We start from the raw sequence: 18637 nt of genomic DNA on the forward strand, positions 1-18637 counted from the left end.
TGTATCTGGCACTATGACGATGATGCCTTGGAAGCTCTAAAGAATGGGATGACTTCTCGGACTTCTGGTGTCAGTGGTACGCCAAACGTTGACTATGTTCGCTACAATGATTGTACAATAAGAATCCGACTGCGAATAGCGGTACATACATTATGGACTTAGTCTACATACATACATCCTTGCACATAGTTTGTTCACATACCTCGAAATCATTTACGACCCTAACGGTGGTGCAGGGTGTCCACCTCTTCCTCGGCCCTTGTAAAACCCTCGAGGGCTTCCCCTTCCACGATCATACAAACCGTTTTGGAAACCACCACCACGCCCTCCTCTTCTGGGCGACGGGTCCCCCCCGCCCCTTGCACCACCACGAGAAACAAACCCGCCCCGAGCGGGATGGCGTACGGTTGCAACTGGGTTTCCCGTGAGCGGAGTAAAGTTACTGTTCGTCGGTGATGTAGACGCAGCATGTTTAGCTACTCCGTTGACGTTAGCTGATGGACCTCTCGTCTGGGCATCAGATGTTGTACCACCTCTCACAGGAGTACCTCCTCGGCCACGATTAGGATTGGTCATGATTGAGACTGTGGGGTTGGCCAAGGGTGTAACTGGAGCAGACCTCCATCCGGAACCACTTTGCTGTCCTTGAGGTGGGAGGAAATTTGGCTGAGGACCAATGCGAGGCTTGAAGGCCGAATTGGTGTTGGGAGGTGGAGGTGGAGCCTTGGAATTTGTCGAGGTAATAAACTGAGGGTTGCTCAAATTCAAGCACGTGCTAAAATCCACTGTCGATCCCCGATACTGTGAACATCTGTGGTTGACGCTGAGAACGAGTAGAACAAAGAGTATGCGACGATATACTAACCTGTTGCCTAACGTCCCGCCACTCATGAATGGAACGTCCCAGACTACATCCATACCTTTAGCATCGAGGCCAATGACAGTTCCTTTTGCAGACAGGGGAACGCCTCCCGAGTCCTTGATCATAGTCACTCGATCGCCCAAAGCGAACTTTTGACCCTGTAGTCGGTATACGGCGTCTGAGGGTTTCAGAACAGCTTGCCTTGGAATCCCCTTTACGATAGCCTTTTTGATCGCAGCGCTAGATCGTGTTGCGGTATAAGAGTCTGCAAGTTTTTCAATTTGTATCACGGTGTCCTATGCTTGAATCAGCAAAACGGTGGAGTTTATTTGGTGAAGGAAAGTCCTCACCTTCTCCAACTGATTGCAAAACAACGACACCGGCTCAAAGTCTCGTACGCCTTTGCTCTTCAACCAGGCCTTGATCTCCTTGACTTTCGCATCCGGATTTTGCGATCCAGTACCAAAGAACGAGTCAGCTCTAACCATCATATCACCATTATTTCCTTTGCTATCAGCCTCCAAAGCGTCGAAAACCTCCGGGAACCGTTGAATATATTCTCTGATCAACGCCAATGCTTTCTGGCTGAATTCCCAATGTCTTCCTCCCTCCTTGTCTTTGCGTGTATATCCAATGACTTTCAGCGACTTCGCCTCGTACTTTAGACACAACCCTAGATTATGCTTCTGATTATCGGAAGTTAAGACCATGAATGAAGACGTTATCTTAGATAACGCGCGTCCTGAGAGGTTGACCTGGTTTGCAGCAATGTAGGAGGGAACGTAAGCACCATTGGACTTCGATGAGATCGCGGGTATATTTGAAGCTTCTACGATCTCCTTGAATTTCACCCGTTCAGCCTTGTCCGATGGGAAGAACGCTAAAATAACACTCAAGGTCCGGTCTTCTTCGTCTGTCTTGCTGACCTGGGCAGCTACACCGTACGCGTGTTCGCCCAAGAAGAATATTTTACTTCCTTCAGGGAACTCTTCAGCGAGAGGTGGGGCTGGCCGTTCAAGATAGCGTGGATCCTCAGATGCCGATATAACGCACATCTGTAATGCTTGCTCCGTCTCTTTGTCTTCGCTCTCGTAGTCTTTGACGAAAGCCCCAGTGTCGAGCCGTTTGAGCCCTTCGAACAAAGGCGTCAAGGTGTGGAAGGATGTTTGGCGAGGAAAGAAGAAACATACCTTTCAACGGTCTCACATGCACTAAAACCTCTACCTCCCCGGTCACGACACCGCACCTCTTCGAATAAACATCTTCTATCCGCTGTGCCTTTGATCTCCAATGTCCAAGTCCTGCTTGGCTATGCGGAGTGCTGACGACCTTTTCTCTTCCGCCCAACTTGGCCTTCTCATACCTGAATAGTGAATCGCTAATAGCCGCCACCAGACCCTCCCTCAAAAACGGCCAGTCAATCCACACCCTACTTCCGACCAACTCTTTCGCAATGTTCTCCGACTTTCTGTTTTCAAATGTATTGTTAACCGTCACGACAACAGATTTATTTCGCGACTCGGAACCATGCACGTTAACGTGCTGGTATCCAATTGCGACGCCTGAGTGAGGTAGAGATTTCAACGAGGAAAACCCTGCTAGCGCGTCTTTCCCGAGGAAAACACCTTCTCTTAGACCGGAAACTAAGTCTAAACCGTGAAGGAGGGGTAGGTCGAAGACTTCCATTCTACACATACACCGATACAGTGGGGGGAAGAACCCAGGAAGTGAACTGGGATATTCCGTTGGCTCGGCATCGGCACCCGCGTAAGTGAATCTAGTGGAAGTCCCAAAGGTGTTTCGAAGGCGTTCCTGAGAAGTGAGTAGATGTTCGCGACTCGACATCGCAGCGAGAAGCTCGTATTCGGAGATGAAAGGGATCTTGACAATAGCTTCCCAGTCTTGTTTTTTCCCATTTAGATCAAGCTCGAACGACGTAGGGTAGAAATGAGATATTGGTGAGAGAGGATCTGTCATCAAGCTCTTCGAAATGGACGCGTAGTAAGTAACTGAATACAGTGTAACACAAAAAGAATGACCCACCCAGTACGCCTGTGGCACGTGGTCTTTACTTGCAGCTGGGAGCACGCCCATGAGCTGCTCAAACGGCTTGAAAGGTTTCCCCAAATCGAACTCGAAACTCATGTCGGCCACTCCTTTCAGATCGCTGATCCTCGGTGCATAATGATAGTCGTAAAACCAACCCCAACTGGCAACGCCTGAGAAGTAATAATGCATAACCCATTGTAAACCTTCAACATATCGACGAATTAGGCGGCTCATCTGTTCCTCAGAGCCATAGTCTATCTCCAATTTTGAGCGATAATAGTCCTTTTTCCACTCGACCATTTTGTCGCTCAAGGCTTTGTCTGGGTCTTGAGGTGCACTGACGGGTGCTTTAGCGTACTTATTCAGTACACGATGTATGGCCGCCTCCGACTCCGCTGCAGAGACCTCGTCATCCGATTCTTCTTCTTCGACAGGGAGCGACAGAACCAGAAGGTTATTCCCATCATCGTCATACTCATCCCATGCCGCATCCAAGTTAAGGTTTTCTGCAAGCGTGGCCAAGAATGTCCGGTCCTTAGCAGGTAAATCGTTTATGATACGTAGCTTCTCGCCGTCTTGGTTCATCTTCGTTAACGCGAAAGCCCTCACCCTCTCGAATAACTCTCGCTGTTCTGGTGTGAGGATCAGCCCCTTGTTTTTCCTAGCCTGCTCCAGCTTCTCCAGTTCCTTGGATTGCTTGCCTTTGAACCACCCCAGATCTGCATACTCTTTCTCGAACACCTCTTGCTCCCAAGTCGCCATTTCATCTAAGATACTCTGCAGTCGTGACATGTTTATTATTCCTGCCTGGTTGATGTAACCGTCAAGTGACGGTAAGACGCGCTTGTAGACATCAAATAACCTCTCCAATCCATTCTCATGTATGTGTAGATCGGGGAGATTAGGAAGGAAGTCGTTTCCAACGAATGCGGCGAGTAAAATGAAGTCGTCTATAACCCGTTCGAGGGAATATTCGAATGGTAATGAGGGAGAGATAGAATGGAATTCCATGTCGAGGTATTCTCGAAACAAGGATAAATGGAGGAGATAGAAGGTGATGGTCTCCAGAGAATTGTTATTACTCTTCTTGCGTGCAGGGCCAAACTTGACTTCCTCTCGAAGAAGACAGAAATGCGGATCGTGGCTGAGTAAACCAAGCATGATAAGATCTGCATCGAGGCCGTAGAGACAGTGTCGCATATTGGGGTTGTAATCAGGTTGGGCACGAGCAAGACGAATGTACTCCATGATTTTGTGCTCCCCTTCTCCTGGGACCTCGTGTCCTGAAAGCACGACCTCCACATCCCGCCAATTCGAATCTTCCGTAATCTTTTTGTTGACGAAGTAACGCAACTGTTCAGATAGTTTCGCCATGAAAGGTGTACCAGGAGTTATGCAGTTGCTGTCGAAGGCTTTCTCATCGGGTAGTTTCTCTCCTTTCGCCTCTGCTTTCTCCCTAACCTCCCGAGCTTCTTTCGCAGTTCGAAAACGACGACTACGTTGTTGATTCATCTTTGCTCTTGGAGCTACACCATCGACCGCCATGAAAAAGAGTTTCTTGGGCCTAACTTTACCGAAAAGATGGTCGACGTAGGCAAATATTGAGGTAAAAATTTGCTCCTCTGATAATCTGAAATGTGCATCTTCGTCGTTTGGATGTGAACAATTGTGTATGATACCGTTAAAGTCGAGATACAAGTTGTCTGTTTGTTGCAGTTAGATAAAGGATCAAATGCAACTGGTTTTACGACGCACCGAACTCAGGAATTTTGTTCTCCTGGATTAATTGTGAAGTGAGAGGGTACCGTTCTCTGAAAGGCAGTTAGATGAACCTATAGGCCATTGGAAGTCAAAACGTGAAACACTCACGAAATATATCGGAAGAACTACTTTCTTGTGAGCCTCCCTATCACCTGAACCATAAACTTAGATACATACCTTCGGAATACCTGTCAGTAAGAAGGTTAGCTAGGTTGGAATAACTTCATTAAATGAGCGTACCCATGGTGGTTAAGCGAAAGGTAAGAAGTGGACCACAACCGTGGCACAAACGCGTTTCCGTGCGTAATTAATTTTGGAAGATTAGGTAAAACTCGATATTTCTCGGCATGGCAAAAGTAAAATGTTTTCCGGCGTAAAGATCAAACATTTTCACACTGAATTTATTTCGTTTGGGCCGAAGAGCACTAAGTTTTACCTAGTTTTTTACACAAATAATTATAATCACGGCCGGGAATGTTGTGGGTTGCAGCAGAGTGTCACAGCTTTACGACGGCAGAGGCTGTTGAGGGCCCCGCTTCAAGCCTCTCAACTTGAACATGGCGTCCGCGCTACAATCTGCTCAATCCGATACCCTCAACCAGATTTTCCAAGGCTTAAAGAGCAAGACTCATGAGACGCGTTTGCAATCTGCTATTGAGCTTCGACGCTATGTGAGCTTTTGGTATCCGGCTAGCAAACTCACATATCTCAACAGTCTATCAGGTCGCAACTACTGTCTCAGAGATGTCCTCAGATACTGCTGCAAAACTATGGGATGATAGCATCAACAGACGGATATTCGAGCTGACACACAGTCAGAATGTTGCCGAGAATTTCGGTGGTCTTCTAGCTATTGGTGCGTTCCAAACATCGAAAATAATTCTCTCAACTCATCCTTCTCCAGATCATCTTCTTGACGTCGACGGTGAAGAAACCATTGAATCTAAACGCAATCTCTTTCGCTTCTATAATTATGTGAAGCATCTTCTTCCCAACCCAGAACCCAATCTCATGTTGGCGGCCTCTAAAACCCTGGGGCAAATTGCAGAGATCGGAGGCTCGGCTTTCGGCGAACGATTCATGGATTTTGAGGTACCTGCGGCTATCGAACTTATGCACCCCGAGAAACCAGAAGCGCCACGGTATGCAGGCGTTCTGATCTTGAAAGAATTGGCCCGAAACAGTCAAACGTATTTCCACTCTCACATCGGCCTCGTATTTGAGAACATTCTAGTACCCCTTCGGGACCAGAAAGTTCATGTCAGGGAAGGTGCCGCTGAATTGCTTGCCGCGTGTCTGGAGATCGTCACGCAACGAGAACGTCAAACTCGCAGCCCTTATCTAACCAAGATTCTCTCCGAGGCTCAATCTGGGCTGAAGCTGTCTCAACCAGAGATCATCCATGGCTCACTTCTCACTTATCGCGAACTCCTACTCCATGCCGGAATGGTGAAGCTCCTTATCTATTTTCTTCTTTTTTTGTCACGTGACGTATCCCATTCTAGTTCATGAAAGAGAATTTTATGGACACCGCAGAACAGATTCTTCGCTTCAAGGCCTCCAGGGATAACCTGGTCAGAAAGATGGTCATCACTATGATTCCGTCGCTAGCCGCCTACGACACGCAGACCTTTACCGAACACTTCCTACACAAGGCCATGGGCCATCTATTGACTCAACTTGAAAAGCCTACGGAACGCTCATTTGGTACGTCGATTGGGGGGACTTAATCATTATTCTCACGTATCGTTCGGTCAGCCTTCATTGCCATCGGCCACACGGCGACAGCTGTTGGCAGTGATATGAAACCTTTCCTCGAGTCGATCATGGAGCACATAAAAGCAGGGCTCTCCGGCCGGGGCAGGAGGAATGCACCATCAGAGGAACCAATATTCCAGTGTGTCGGAATGTTGGCGTCCGCCGTCGGGCCCAACCTGACCAAATACTTGCATGATCAGCTAGATCTCATGTTTGCACCTGGTTTGAGCGAACCTCTACGACAAGCACTTACCGCAATCGCACGGCATATTCCCCCACTATTGAAGACCATTCAAGGTATTTTTGATTTCTTTGTATTACTTGAGAATAATCCATTGATCATCTTGGTTATAGATCGACTCTTAGATCTATTGTGCCACCTTCTTGGTGGACAGCCGTATAAAGCTCTTGGCTCACCTCCATCACTTGCCCGTCCGGAGCCGGCTGCGTTAAGTCGAGATTTGAACGTCTCGCAAGTTTCCACTAATGAAAAAAATCCCGAGATAATCACCCTTGCTCTGAACACGTTGGGATCCTTTGATTTTAGTGGTGCGGAAGATGGCATACTTCCTCCCTTTCAAGCTCACTCTTTTCCAGGTCACACGCTAAACGAAGTCGTTCGCCAATGTGCCCTACCTTACCTTGAGGATGATCATGCTGAAGTTAGACGGGCAGCTGCTTTGACGTGTTGTCGGCTGTTCGTCCGAGATCCAATTACCTATCAGGCCAGCAGCCATGCCATAGAGGTTATCAGCGATGTCCTTGATAAGCTACTTACAGTCGGTATCGCCGATCCAGGTAGGCTCCGAGTCACGCACACTGAAATCTACAACTTACGTCTTTCACATTAGACCCTACAATCCGGCAAACCGTTCTATCCTCTCTGCACGAGCGGTTTGATAAACATCTTGCTCAGGCTGAGAATGTGCGTTCGTTGTTCATAGCTCTCAACGACGAGGTATTTGAGAATCGCGTGACTGCTGTCACTCTAATCGGGCGCCTAGCGAAACATAATCCTGCTTACGTCATGCCATCTTTGAGAAAATCGCTCATTCAGTTGTTAACTGAGCTTGAATACTCAACTGTGAGGTAAGTGTCGGATAGTCACATTTGTTTGATTTTTAACGACCTATGCTTCTCGTTAGACGCAGTCGAGAGGAATGCACCCGTCTGCTGACCCTCCTGGTCAGCGCTACACAGCGGATAATCAAACCCTATGCGATCCCAATGCTTCGTGCCCTCCTGGGAAAAGCCAACGATCCTAATCCCACCGTTGCAGCTAACGTCTTGATGTGTTTGGGAGAATTGACTTGTGCTGGAGGAGAAAGTGCCCTTCCTCATATTCCTGAATTAATGCACATTATCATGAGCAAACTATCCGACACCTCGCTCATCCAGAGAGACGCTGCTCTGCATACTCTCGGACAAGTATGCTCTAGCACAAGCTATGTTATAACCCCTCTGGTAGACCATCCTCAACTGCTTCAAGTGCTGGGTAAAATTCTGCGAACAGAACCTGCTCAAGCAGTTAGACGAGAGGTCGTAAAAGTGTTAGGAATCTTAGGTGCTGTGGATCCATACAGACGAAAGGTAGCTTTTTTACTTACTGTCTCATACTTATACTTACATTTAATATCTACAGGATCGTGGCTCGGAAGATCCAACACACGAGACAGCGGTTATGGCCGTGAACCAAGTCCCCATTAATCAGCGAAATCTGACCAGTGCCTCCGATGACTATTTCCAAACAGTTGTTATTACTGCTCTACTTGTCGTGCTCAAAGATCCAGCACTAGCCAGTCACCACCACGCTGTAATCGAAGCCATAATGTCTATCTTCAAAACCCAAGGCCTGAAATCGGTAGCCTTTCTACCTCAGGTTAGTCGCAGCGAATCATCGTTGAACTTCTTAACCAATCCCATCCAGATAATACCGGCCTTTACAACAGTGACCCGTACCTCCTCAGCCCGCTATCAAGAGTTTCATCTGCAACAGCTTGCGATCCTCGTCGGCATTCTAAAGCAACACATACGTAACTACACTCGTGACATGGTCAAGCTCATCAATGACCTGTGGGAGAATGTTACACTTCAGCTGCCCATTGTTTCGCTCATCGAGGCATTAGGAAAGGCGTTGAGCTCGGAATTCAAGCCTTTCCTTTCCGGGGTCATTCCATTGGTTTTGAAGGTGTTCGAGGGTGACCTTAGTGACAAGAAGATGACTACCCAAATGAAAGTTCTGGATGCTCTACAGACGTTTGGCTCCAATATGGAGGAATACCTGCACCTCGTGATCCCGGTGATTGTGAAGTCCTATGAGCGCATCGATGGGTCGACAGCTTTACGGAGAAGAGCCATTCAGACTATAGACGGTCTTTCCAAACGAGTGAATTTCTCTGACCATGCTTCGCGGATTGTTCACCCGCTCGTGCGAGTACTGGAGAACGGAAACCATGATATCCGGATGGCGGTGATGGATACACTCTGCTCCCTGGCAATCCAACTAGGATCTGACTTTGCGATCTTTGTCCCAACTATCAACAAGGTAGTTATCGCTCACTCAATATCCAAGCCCATTCCCTGAATGTCGACGTTAGACACTGCTTAAATGCCGTATCAATCACACCAAGTACGAAAGTTTAATATCAAAACTTCTCAATGGCGAGCGGCTCATCCAGGAGACCGGTGTTTTTGAACTTCTGTACGTTGTCGTTGCATCAGCCTCTAGTAATCTATTGATACAGCTTCAGATACAATGACTCTTCTAAAGCGTCGGAGTATTCAACGCCGGCTGAGGCGGCGAAAATGACCGTAAATCAGCAACACTTAAAGCAAGCATGGGACATCTCCCAAGTCAACACCAGGGAAGATTGGAATTCTTGGATGCACCGCCTTAGCGTCGAGTTCATGAAAGAGTCTCCCTCACATGCTCTGCGAGCGTGTATGAGTCTTGTTGACATCCATCCCCCTCTTGCGAAGGAATTATTCAACGCGGCCTTCATATCCTGCTGGGTTGAGTTGTATGACCAGTATCAGGTATTTACAACATGATGTTGTCCGATGATGATGTTAATCTCAGCTAACAGGAAGACCTTGTGCGGTCGATTGAAACGGCGATCTCGTCACCGACTGCTCCGTCAGATTTGATCCTTCGTTGGTTGAACTTGGCTGAATTCATGGAGCACGAGGAAAAACCTCTTCCCATTGAACATCGGACGCTAGGAGAGTACTCTCTGAAGATCCTTGCTTATGCAAAGGCCCTACATTACAAGGAGCTCGAATTCTTTTCGGACGCTTCTCCTTCGACAATTGAAGCGCTCATCACGATCAATACTCGCCTACAACAACATGATGCTGCATGGGGTACACTCATAATGGCTCGAGAGCAATACGATGTCACAAGACACGAAGAATGGTACGAGAGACTCGGTCGGTGGCAAGAAGCACTGCAAGTTTACAATAAGAAGGCAGAGTTGGATCCTCACGCGCCAGGTGTTCAAATTGGGCGCATGAAGTGTCTCCACGCCTTAGGAGAATGGGGTGAACTTGCTACCCAAGTCGACGACATATGGGATCATGCTAACCATGAAGACCGACGAGAAATTGGCCCAATCGCAGCAGCTGCAGCGTGGTCGCTGAATGAATGGGACTCGATGGATGACTACATTGCGACCATGAGATCTGATTCACCCGATCGTGCATTCTATCGGGCGATTCTGTCGATTCATCAGAACCAATTTTCAAAAGCTTTCGTGCATATTGCCAAAGCTCGCGATCTTTTGGAACCAGAATTGACGTCGTTTGTCGGAGAGGGATATGTCAGCTCTTACAAGTAAGCGAACAATATGTCGGTTCTATGTGATACTCATTGACGAAATACAGCATCATGGTTCGGGCACAGATGCTTTCTGAGTTGGAGGAGATTATTGCATACAAGCAGAGTGCTGATCAGCCCGATCGTCAGGCAACTATGCGCAAGACGTGGATGAAGCGGTCGGTTTGTTTCACGATTCACATCTGAGAGGGATTACGATCTCCAATTATAGGCTACAAGGATGTCAGAAGGACGTCGAAGTGTGGCAACGGATATTGCAAGTAAGGACTCTCGTCCTGAAACCAGAAGAAGCACCGCAAATGTGGATCAAATTCGCTAACCTCTGCCGTAAATCCGATCGGATGATTCTGGCGGAGAAGACCATTGACTCGTTGCTGTCACCTCCATCATTGGACAAGGTCTGTTACTAATATTGTGGGAGTCCTTCCTATCTTGATCATTCCAATAGGGTCATCACCCTCGCGAACAACAGGGCATTAAAGCCCCGCCAGATGTAGTATATGCTCACCTCAAATTTTTGTGGGCGAAGGGGGCTCAGGACGAAAGTTTGAACTACCTGAGGCAATTCTCAAATAAAGTCACGCGAGATTTGCAGGCTGAGCTCGAGCATCTCCGAAACCCTTCTAAGCAGCGGAATGAACAATTGATTAAACTGCTCGCTCGATGTTATTTCAAACTAGGCGAGTGGCAAGTCCAGCGGATTGATAGTTGGGGTTCGGTACGCACACACACATCGGCGCGGGCACGTAAGACGCTGAGACCTAACTGCAGAGACTCGTTCCGGACATATTGGATTGCTATGTTCACGCAACCCGATATGACCCAGCATGGTATAAAGCCTGGCATACGTGGGCTCTGGCAAACATCGACGTCGTTAACTACTTGGACAATCAATCGGAGAATGGATTGGGTAATGTTCATCCCTCCACTCTCGCCGAACATGCAGTACAAGCTATAGAAGGTAAGTTCCGTTTTATATCATTTTTCACGGGATCAGACTCGTTCTCATTTACCGAAGGTCTATTTCAGTCAATAGTGTTGCGGAACCAGGATGCTTTGCAGGATACCCTCCGCCTGCTTACGCTCTGGTTCAAGTTCGGTCAACATGATGATGTCAGCAATGCTATGTCACAGGGTTTTGCAAAGGTCGGGATCGATACCTGGCTTCACGTTATACCACAGGTCAATATTCTTCTTTTTTGCCCGATAGCCTATTCATGGTACCTGCTATAGATTATTGCACGAATTCAAACCCCAAATAACCTCATTCGACGTACCATTCACAGCGTTCTGATTAGTATCGGAAAATATCACCCTCAAGCTTTGATATACGCCCTAACGGTCGCCTCCAAGTCTTCAAGTGAAACCCGTGCAGCGGCTGCTATGCAGATAATGGAGGAAATGCGAGATCATAGTATGGTCATTGTCGAGCAGGCCTTGGTTGTCAGTCATGAGATAATTCGGATCGCCATTCTATGGCATGAGCAATGGCATGAAGGGCTCGAAGAGGCTTCCAGGCTTTATTTCACAGAGAAAAACCCAGAGGGCATGATTGCCGTCCTGGAGCCTCTACATGCCAAACTCGAGGAAGTACGTGGAAATCTTTCCCTGATGTTTATGTCTTTTTAATGCCATTTTAGGGACCTCAAACTGCTCGCGAAACATCCTTCGCTCAGGTATTTGGTCGAGAACTAGCTGAGGCGCGGGAAGCTTGCCGTCGATACCGTATCCGTGGCGATACGAGTGAGTTGGATAAGGCTTGGGATATCTATTATTCAGTACGAGCTGAGTGGCTGAGATCACCGCCATGGTTTGACTGACTCGATCACAGGTTTTCAAAAAGATTGAGAAACAGCTTCCACAGCTCACCACTTTAGATCTCCAATATGTATCTCCAATACTTCTATCAACAAGAAACCTCAGCCTAGCCGTTCCCGGTATTGTGCAGATTGTTGTTCCTTCCTCAATAAACACTAATAAGAGATATGTACATCAGGAACGTACCAAAGCGGACGAGAGGTCATCACCATACTCGGTTTTGCCCAAAAGTTGACCGTCATTGCATCAAAGCAACGGCCTCGTCGTTTTTCTCTCAAGGGAAATGACGGAAGAGAGTATCAATACATCTTGAAGGGTGAGCTATACTTCACTTCCCCGAAGTCTTTCGCTCACTTTGATCTTCAGGTCACGAAGACCTTCGGCAAGACGAGAGGGTGATGCAGCTTTTCAGTCTGGTCAACAACCTTCTCTCTGTCGATACAAACAGCTACATGCGACGTCTCCATATTCAGCGATATCCTGTCATCCCTCTGGCCCCAAATGCTGGTTTAATTGGGTTGTGCCAGGGTATCGACACCCTGCATGTGCTGGTTCGGGACTACCGTGAATCTCGGAAGGTGTTGTTGAATATTGAGTACCGCTTGATGTTGCAGGCAAGTGATGGATACCCATAATTTCGGCCGGTGAATAACGTTTTCATGATAGATGGCGCCAGATTACGAGAATCTCACACTGCTTCAGAAGGTTGAAGTGTTTGAATACGCCCTCGAAAACACCACAGGGCAAGATCTCTATAGAGTGTTGTGGCTCAAGAGTCAAAATTCAGAACACTGGCTCGAACGGCGAGTATGCTACACCCGTTCCTTAGCAGTCAACAGCATGGTTGGTCACATTCTTGGACTTGGTGATCGGCACCCATCGAACATCCTCGTGGAACGAGGCACGGGCAAGGTCATTAATATCGATTTTGGCGACTGTTTTGAGATCGCCACTCTACGTGACAAGTTCCCAGAGACTGTTCCTTTCAGGCTGACGAGAATGCTTACGCACGCGATGGAGGCACGTACTTGGATCGTTCTTATTGACGTGCACTCACATGCACTCTCCGACAGGTGGGGGGCATTGAAGGCAGTTTCCGTAACACATGCGAGATTACAATGAAAGTCCTGCGTGACAACAAAGAGTCTTTACTTGCAGTTCTTGAAGCTTTTGTGTATGACCCCCTTATCAGCTGGCGGCTTATGCAAACTAATGAAGGAAAACGAATGGAAGGTGATATTCCTCTCTTGTCGATTTCCTGATGTGGTTAGACTGATGATATGTAGACGCAGATACAGCTACAGAGCTCGCGCGAGCTGCAGCTCACCCACAGGGTCCCGTCCGCCGAAAGATGCGAGCAGACGAAAATGATATCTTCGGAGGTGGGCCCATCATAACATACGTAGATCTTGGCGTTGCTCATCTCTGATAGCGGGTGGTACTTCTGCTGATGGGGAAGCACTGGGTCGCGAAGTTCGCGACCATCGGGCGGTGTCAGTCTACGAACGCGTGCAGAAGAAACTCACCGGTACGTTCATGCGCAATTTGAAGATATCCTACTCATTTCGATCGAAGGCCGTGACTTTGATCCTGATGTCTCTCTACCCGTCAAACTGCAAGTAGACAAGTTGATTCTGCAAGCCACCTCATTGGAAAATCTCTGTCAACTGTTCTCAGGATGGTCTGTTTCTCTATCTTCTCGCTTGGAACGCTATAGCTCACGTCTCCTGACCAGGTGTGCGTTTTGGTAAATTCGATCTAAGCGATTCTCCAGAAGGCTTATTGAGCTCGATGTATCTATATTGTATTTATATCCATCGGTCACATAATCTTTTAAGTTAGATATGAAGTAAGAGCCAGTGAATAACTGACTGGGACTGGGACTGACAATATATCATATTATACCCAATATGGTAGTCGTCGTAATCGTAACTCTAACTGTGCGCGTCAAAAGCATGGAAGGATTCTGTGTCAATTTCCAAACTTGCATTATCTTGCTTGTCTGACCAAGAATCTCGAACGTAAATGCCCAGAGGAATCCCAAATGCGAAAAGAGATGACACCGGGATACGATATACGACGTTCCATGTCCCCCTTGCGTGCGTGTATAGGATTTCTTTCACCCTTCTGCTAGTCTTATTTCACGATTATCAGAACCAATCCCAAGCACCTCGGGTCGACTTATCTAAAATCTGAAAACCAAACATTATGGCACAGAAATGCTCAACGGAAGAAACAACCGCAGGAGGAGACTTCGCAACAGCAAGAGAGGTAAAGACGGACCATGGGTGGGAGTCTCCGTTATTGATTCAATTCTAGACGTGGCTCCCAAGTCGTGGTGATACATCTCGGTTCACGGTATCTTCGAGTGGGCAAAGCATCAGACGTCAATCCAGTTACAGTGCCAAACGTTGTCGCTCGAAAGACCAAACCTCCAGTTCCACCGCCCTCGTTTTTAGAAGGCGTTTCGCGGTCTCGTAAGACCAGACGGAACAGACGGTCTGATGTAGAGACTGAAAAGGACGCCGTGTCCTCGCCTTTGGATGACCCGGTCAGTTTCAGAGAAATTCTTGTTGCCACGCATGCTCATCTGGAACAGTTCGAGGAAAAGCTCGCAGCTATAGTGTTGTCACTTCGGGACAGGATGCGTTTCTACAAGCTTCGGGTTACCCCAAATGCCAACAATATAGCCACAACCTTCAACGAACAGTTCAGACCTGAATATATTCAAGAGCATAACGACCCGTACAGGGTAGATTGGATTAACGAAAGCGACGAGAATGTGCTAGTAGGAGAAAAGGCAAGTTTCGTTTGTTGCCTATTGCAGCGTTGTTAAGGAGAATTCAGGCGCTTCGTCTGGCTGATCCTCAAGCGTCAAGTTATGTAGCTCGGTGGCCAATATATGGACACAACTTCAACACGAGGGATTACAGCTCAAAACAGATGGTCTTGAACGATATCGAAACGATCCTTTGTGCTACTCTGAAGGAACAACTCCGAATTGACCCCAGTGACTACGGGGTGTGTTGACCTCCCTTCACTCCCTTTCTACTCTCATCCCCGCCTTTTCTTCTCAGAAATATTCAGTTGTGCTCGTCATTCCCGACCTATATGATAGGGCCTACGTCCGGGACCTCGTCCACTTGCTTTTGGTATCGATGGGATTCAAACAGTTATGCGCTCAGCAGGTGGCTCTTCCTTCGTTCCTCGCCACACTAGTTGACTAACGTTCTGTATATTTACAGGAATCCCTAGCAGCTACATACGGAGCTGGAATCTCGAGTGCTTGTGTGGTGGACATCGGCGCAAAAATCACGAGCATTGCATGTGTTGATGAAGGGCTAGTAATCTCAGACACCCGGTAACCGTCAAACTCTCACTACAGATGTATTCTTACACACATACATCCAGCATGACCCTGAACTTCGGTGGCGATGATATTACCGAGCTCTTTTTTGTATTACTGGAACGCATCGGCTTCCCATATCGAGAGGCTGATTTGGCTCGATCGTATGATTGGAATGTTATAGATGCATTAAAGTGCAATCTCTGCACGTTGTCAGAGGTATGGGTGAGGATAGCCAGTCGTGTTTATCTCTGACGGTCGTGGTCCCAGGTCGATGTTGCTTTGAACCTTTACGATTTCGTGGTTCGCAAACCGGGACAGCCAGCAGAAAAGTATGGATTGCGTACTTACGACGAAATCATTTTGGCTCCGATGGCATGTTCCAATTTATTCGTAGATCTCTAGGGTACTAAATCCTACTGTTCCCCAGGTAGTCTTTGAGCCTCGTGTGATCGAATTCGATAGAAAACGGGTTGGTTTTGTGGATAACCCTAATCCAGACGTAACAGAGGAAATTCTTGAACACCCGACTGATCATATCGTAAGTTTCAAACCTTACTTTCTTATTCTTTGATGGTAACCTCCTCTCTGTAGACGTCCGCGATGATGATCTCAACTCAGCATTTGATGTCAGTTCCTGATTCAGCGGTTGGCGAGCATCCAGATGAGAAAGGCCAGTGCTGTTTTGCTATATATTTACGTTGTAGGGGACCCTCATTTATTTCCCATAGACATCGCTATTCAGAACGATATCCCCATGGTCGAGAATGAGAACGCAGTACCTGTTTCTGCCGAAATGACGGAAACCTCGATGGATGCCATCGATATCGATGACGACAGCAAGTCCTCGGTTGCTCAGCAGAGTCCATCCAAAAGCGTCACCAAGCCCCCAACTCCAGAACCCTCAACCGATACTCCTGGAGGCTTTGATATAGATGTTTCTTTTGAAGCCAGTAAATTACCGCTGGACGTCGCGATTTACAACAGTGCGAGAGCAGCTGGGGGAGACGAAAAAATACGTAAATATCTTCAAGCCGTTCTCGTGGTCGGAGGAACAGCCAGTATATCAGGAATGGGTCATGCTCTTGATAGCAGGTACGCAAAGGGGATGTCTTTTTTTTTCCATTGTCATGTGTCACTAACGTTTCCGACTAGGTTGCAGGCGATCTCGACGCCGCTCGTCCTGAACATGGAAAAGGTACAGATTATTCCACCCCCCAAGGACGTCGATCCGCAGGTTCTAGTTTGGAAAGGAGCAGCAGTACTGGGGAAGATGGAGGGTGCGTCCGAATTATGGATGACACCTCAGGACTGGGTAACTGCATTCCTGACACCCTTGACCGGTTCTCGTTCCTGATTTTCGGGGTTTTTCCTTACAGGACGTTTTGGGAATGAGAGGATTAAAGGAGCGTTGCTTCTATCTCTAACGACAACGGGAAGATGATCGATTGTTAGACAATACAGGAAAGAAAGCACTAATAGTATACACTGTCCAGGGTTAAAGTGCACTAATAACCGTGATGGAAAATCTACAAATGGGTAAAATGCACAGGTCATTGATGAAATGTTTTGGTTGGTCGTATAAAGTTCCAATGCGAAGGGCGCGAGAAATTAAAAGTACATAATGAGACAAAAGCCCCGAAAGACGCAACTGGCATGGGTGAAGACGGCGGAAATGGATCTGATGAAGTGAGAGCGGTGTTAATCACGACAGAAAAAAGAAGCGGGAAAAAAAATCGAAGCGAACAATTGCAGGAGCATCAGACTGCTAGTTTCGACTTCAAGGCGATAAAGTCAGCAGCTTGCATCTCAGTCCAATGTTGGAGTAAATAACCCATTTCCTTTTTGCCCTCCCTGAGATATAATTAACATCAGTTTGACATTTGAACTTCAAAGAAGAACAGACCTATCCTTCTTCATCCACTCCGATCTGAGCATTCCACCGTGCTTCCAGAGCGGTAAGTTCGAGTCATCCTTCAAATCCTCTTCTTTCTTCGATTCACCTCTTTTACGACTACATTCGATATTCCATTCCGATCCCCAAACGCCCTCGCTGTCTTCGCGCTTCACGTTCATGGTACATCCAGAGGAAAACTGGGCCAGCTTATCTATCAGAGATTCGCAGATCGCGGCGGCGGTTCTATTGGGTACGAACGGAAACGTGACGTCGAGCCGAGGGGTACGATCTGGGGTGATCACAAGAAGACTGCGACATATAGGACAGTCAACGGATTCATGCCAGCCTCCACACTGTCTATGAAGTCGAGAAAAGAACCATTTAAGTATGCACAAAGCACAGAAGGTGTGTCCACACTGGCCGGGGTTCAAGGAATAAGGGTGAGCTATGATTTCGTAACATCTTCGGTCACCATTAAGCCGTCTTCTTCTTCAAAAAAAAAAAAAAACAAAAAACAAAAACGAGCTAGAAAACTCACAATGGGCAGGTAAAATGTTCCTCCAACTGAGCTAAGGCTGCCTCTGCTTCACTCTGTCGTACGCGTGATAGCTGTAATGTTGCCTCGTCCATTTTAGACGTTAATTTGGAGTTGCGTGCTTCCAAGTCCTGTATCTGTTGTTTATAAGCTTGTTCCTTCTTGAATAACGCTTGTTCTCGCTTGATGAGGTCGGATGGGGTAATCCGTTGTGACCTTCGTGGTACAGCCCCGTCGGAAGCCGCGGCGTCATCTGAAGGACATTTCGTAGATAATTCTGCCTTATTTTGGAGCTTGCGACGTTTAGGCTGGGGGATTTCACCGTTTGGGAATTCTCGCTTCTTGTTGCCACCACCACTACTACTACTACTGGTGCCACTGGGTACTGCTGAGTGAAAGTTTAAAATCGTGGAACACAAGGGGTGGTGAGGCACCTACGTTGGCGGTTATTGATGCGAGACGAGCGACGAGTATTTAGGTGAGATTGTGAGGTAGACTGTTTCGGTGTTCGGGGAGCCATGGTCGTACAAGATAGACCGCCGGCTTTCAAGCGGCTTTCATGGTGACGCAGCCTGCAGGGTGTGACACTCAGGTCTTACCCGGGCCGGACCGGAAATTGGACTTTCGCTCTTTTACGATGACTGTGACGAACCGCTCTGAAAGTGGACAGAAGGTTTCAGACGACTGCAGCGAAACGGAGCTGTTTGCCCAATCTGAAACTACAATGTTTCTACCTCAAGATGCCTATGTCCTACCTTGAAATATCTCTGCATTCA

At 47.5% G+C, this 18637-nt stretch overlaps 4 protein-coding genes across 4 annotated transcripts; 2 read left to right on the plus strand and 2 right to left on the minus strand.

Moving 5' to 3' along the window:
* Positions 1-73: 73 nt before the first annotated feature.
* E1B28_007676 (uncharacterized protein) lies at positions 74-4972 on the minus strand. The gene is made up of 9 exons (XM_043152441.1): positions 4913-4972; positions 4850-4860; positions 4781-4797; positions 4667-4722; positions 2906-4614; positions 2053-2845; positions 1213-1994; positions 866-1158; positions 74-811 (listed from the first exon to the last, which is right to left on the minus strand). Exons 1-9 carry the CDS (start codon positions 4914-4916, stop codon positions 214-216), a joined length of 4263 nt encoding a protein of 1420 aa, XP_043010527.1. The 5' UTR covers positions 4917-4972; the 3' UTR covers positions 74-213.
* A 257-nt stretch (positions 4973-5229) lies between these two features.
* On the plus strand, positions 5230-13834 carry E1B28_007677 (uncharacterized protein; the record flags this gene model as incomplete). The annotated part of the gene is made up of 30 exons (XM_043152442.1): positions 5230-5343; positions 5396-5528; positions 5577-6121; positions 6178-6379; positions 6431-6727; positions 6785-6979; positions 7028-7228; positions 7282-7519; positions 7576-8020; positions 8073-8309; positions 8358-8975; positions 9028-9131; positions 9181-9466; positions 9517-10262; positions 10313-10423; positions 10477-10663; positions 10714-10983; positions 11037-11226; positions 11284-11447; positions 11499-11855; positions 11906-12043; positions 12097-12202; positions 12262-12399; positions 12450-12697; positions 12750-13103; positions 13157-13316; positions 13370-13465; positions 13516-13611; positions 13659-13764; positions 13819-13834. 30 exons carry the CDS (start codon positions 5230-5232, stop codon positions 13832-13834), a joined length of 7098 nt encoding a protein of 2365 aa, XP_043010528.1.
* A 274-nt stretch (positions 13835-14108) lies between these two features.
* E1B28_007678 (uncharacterized protein) lies at positions 14109-16856 on the plus strand (the record flags this gene model as incomplete). The annotated part of the gene is made up of 14 exons (XM_043152443.1): positions 14109-14182; positions 14238-14354; positions 14403-14634; positions 14683-14883; positions 14931-15104; positions 15161-15271; positions 15329-15444; positions 15495-15648; positions 15700-15808; positions 15864-15970; positions 16024-16102; positions 16161-16524; positions 16585-16744; positions 16809-16856. The coding sequence occupies 14 exons, from the start codon at positions 14109-14111 to the stop codon at positions 16854-16856; spliced, it is 2046 nt and encodes a 681-aa protein (XP_043010529.1).
* A 148-nt stretch (positions 16857-17004) lies between these two features.
* On the minus strand, positions 17005-18416 carry E1B28_007679 (uncharacterized protein). The gene is made up of 5 exons (XM_043152444.1): positions 18300-18416; positions 17865-18246; positions 17336-17788; positions 17177-17283; positions 17005-17110 (listed from the first exon to the last, which is right to left on the minus strand). The coding sequence occupies exons 1-4, from the start codon at positions 18379-18381 to the stop codon at positions 17190-17192; spliced, it is 1011 nt and encodes a 336-aa protein (XP_043010530.1). The 5' UTR covers positions 18382-18416; the 3' UTR covers positions 17005-17110; positions 17177-17189.
* Between the last annotated feature and the right edge of the window lie 221 nt (positions 18417-18637).

The sequence above is a fragment of the Marasmius oreades genome, chromosome 4, assembly GCF_018924745.1.
Source record: "Marasmius oreades isolate 03SP1 chromosome 4, whole genome shotgun sequence".
Lineage (NCBI taxonomy): Eukaryota > Fungi > Basidiomycota > Agaricomycetes > Agaricales > Marasmiaceae > Marasmius > Marasmius oreades.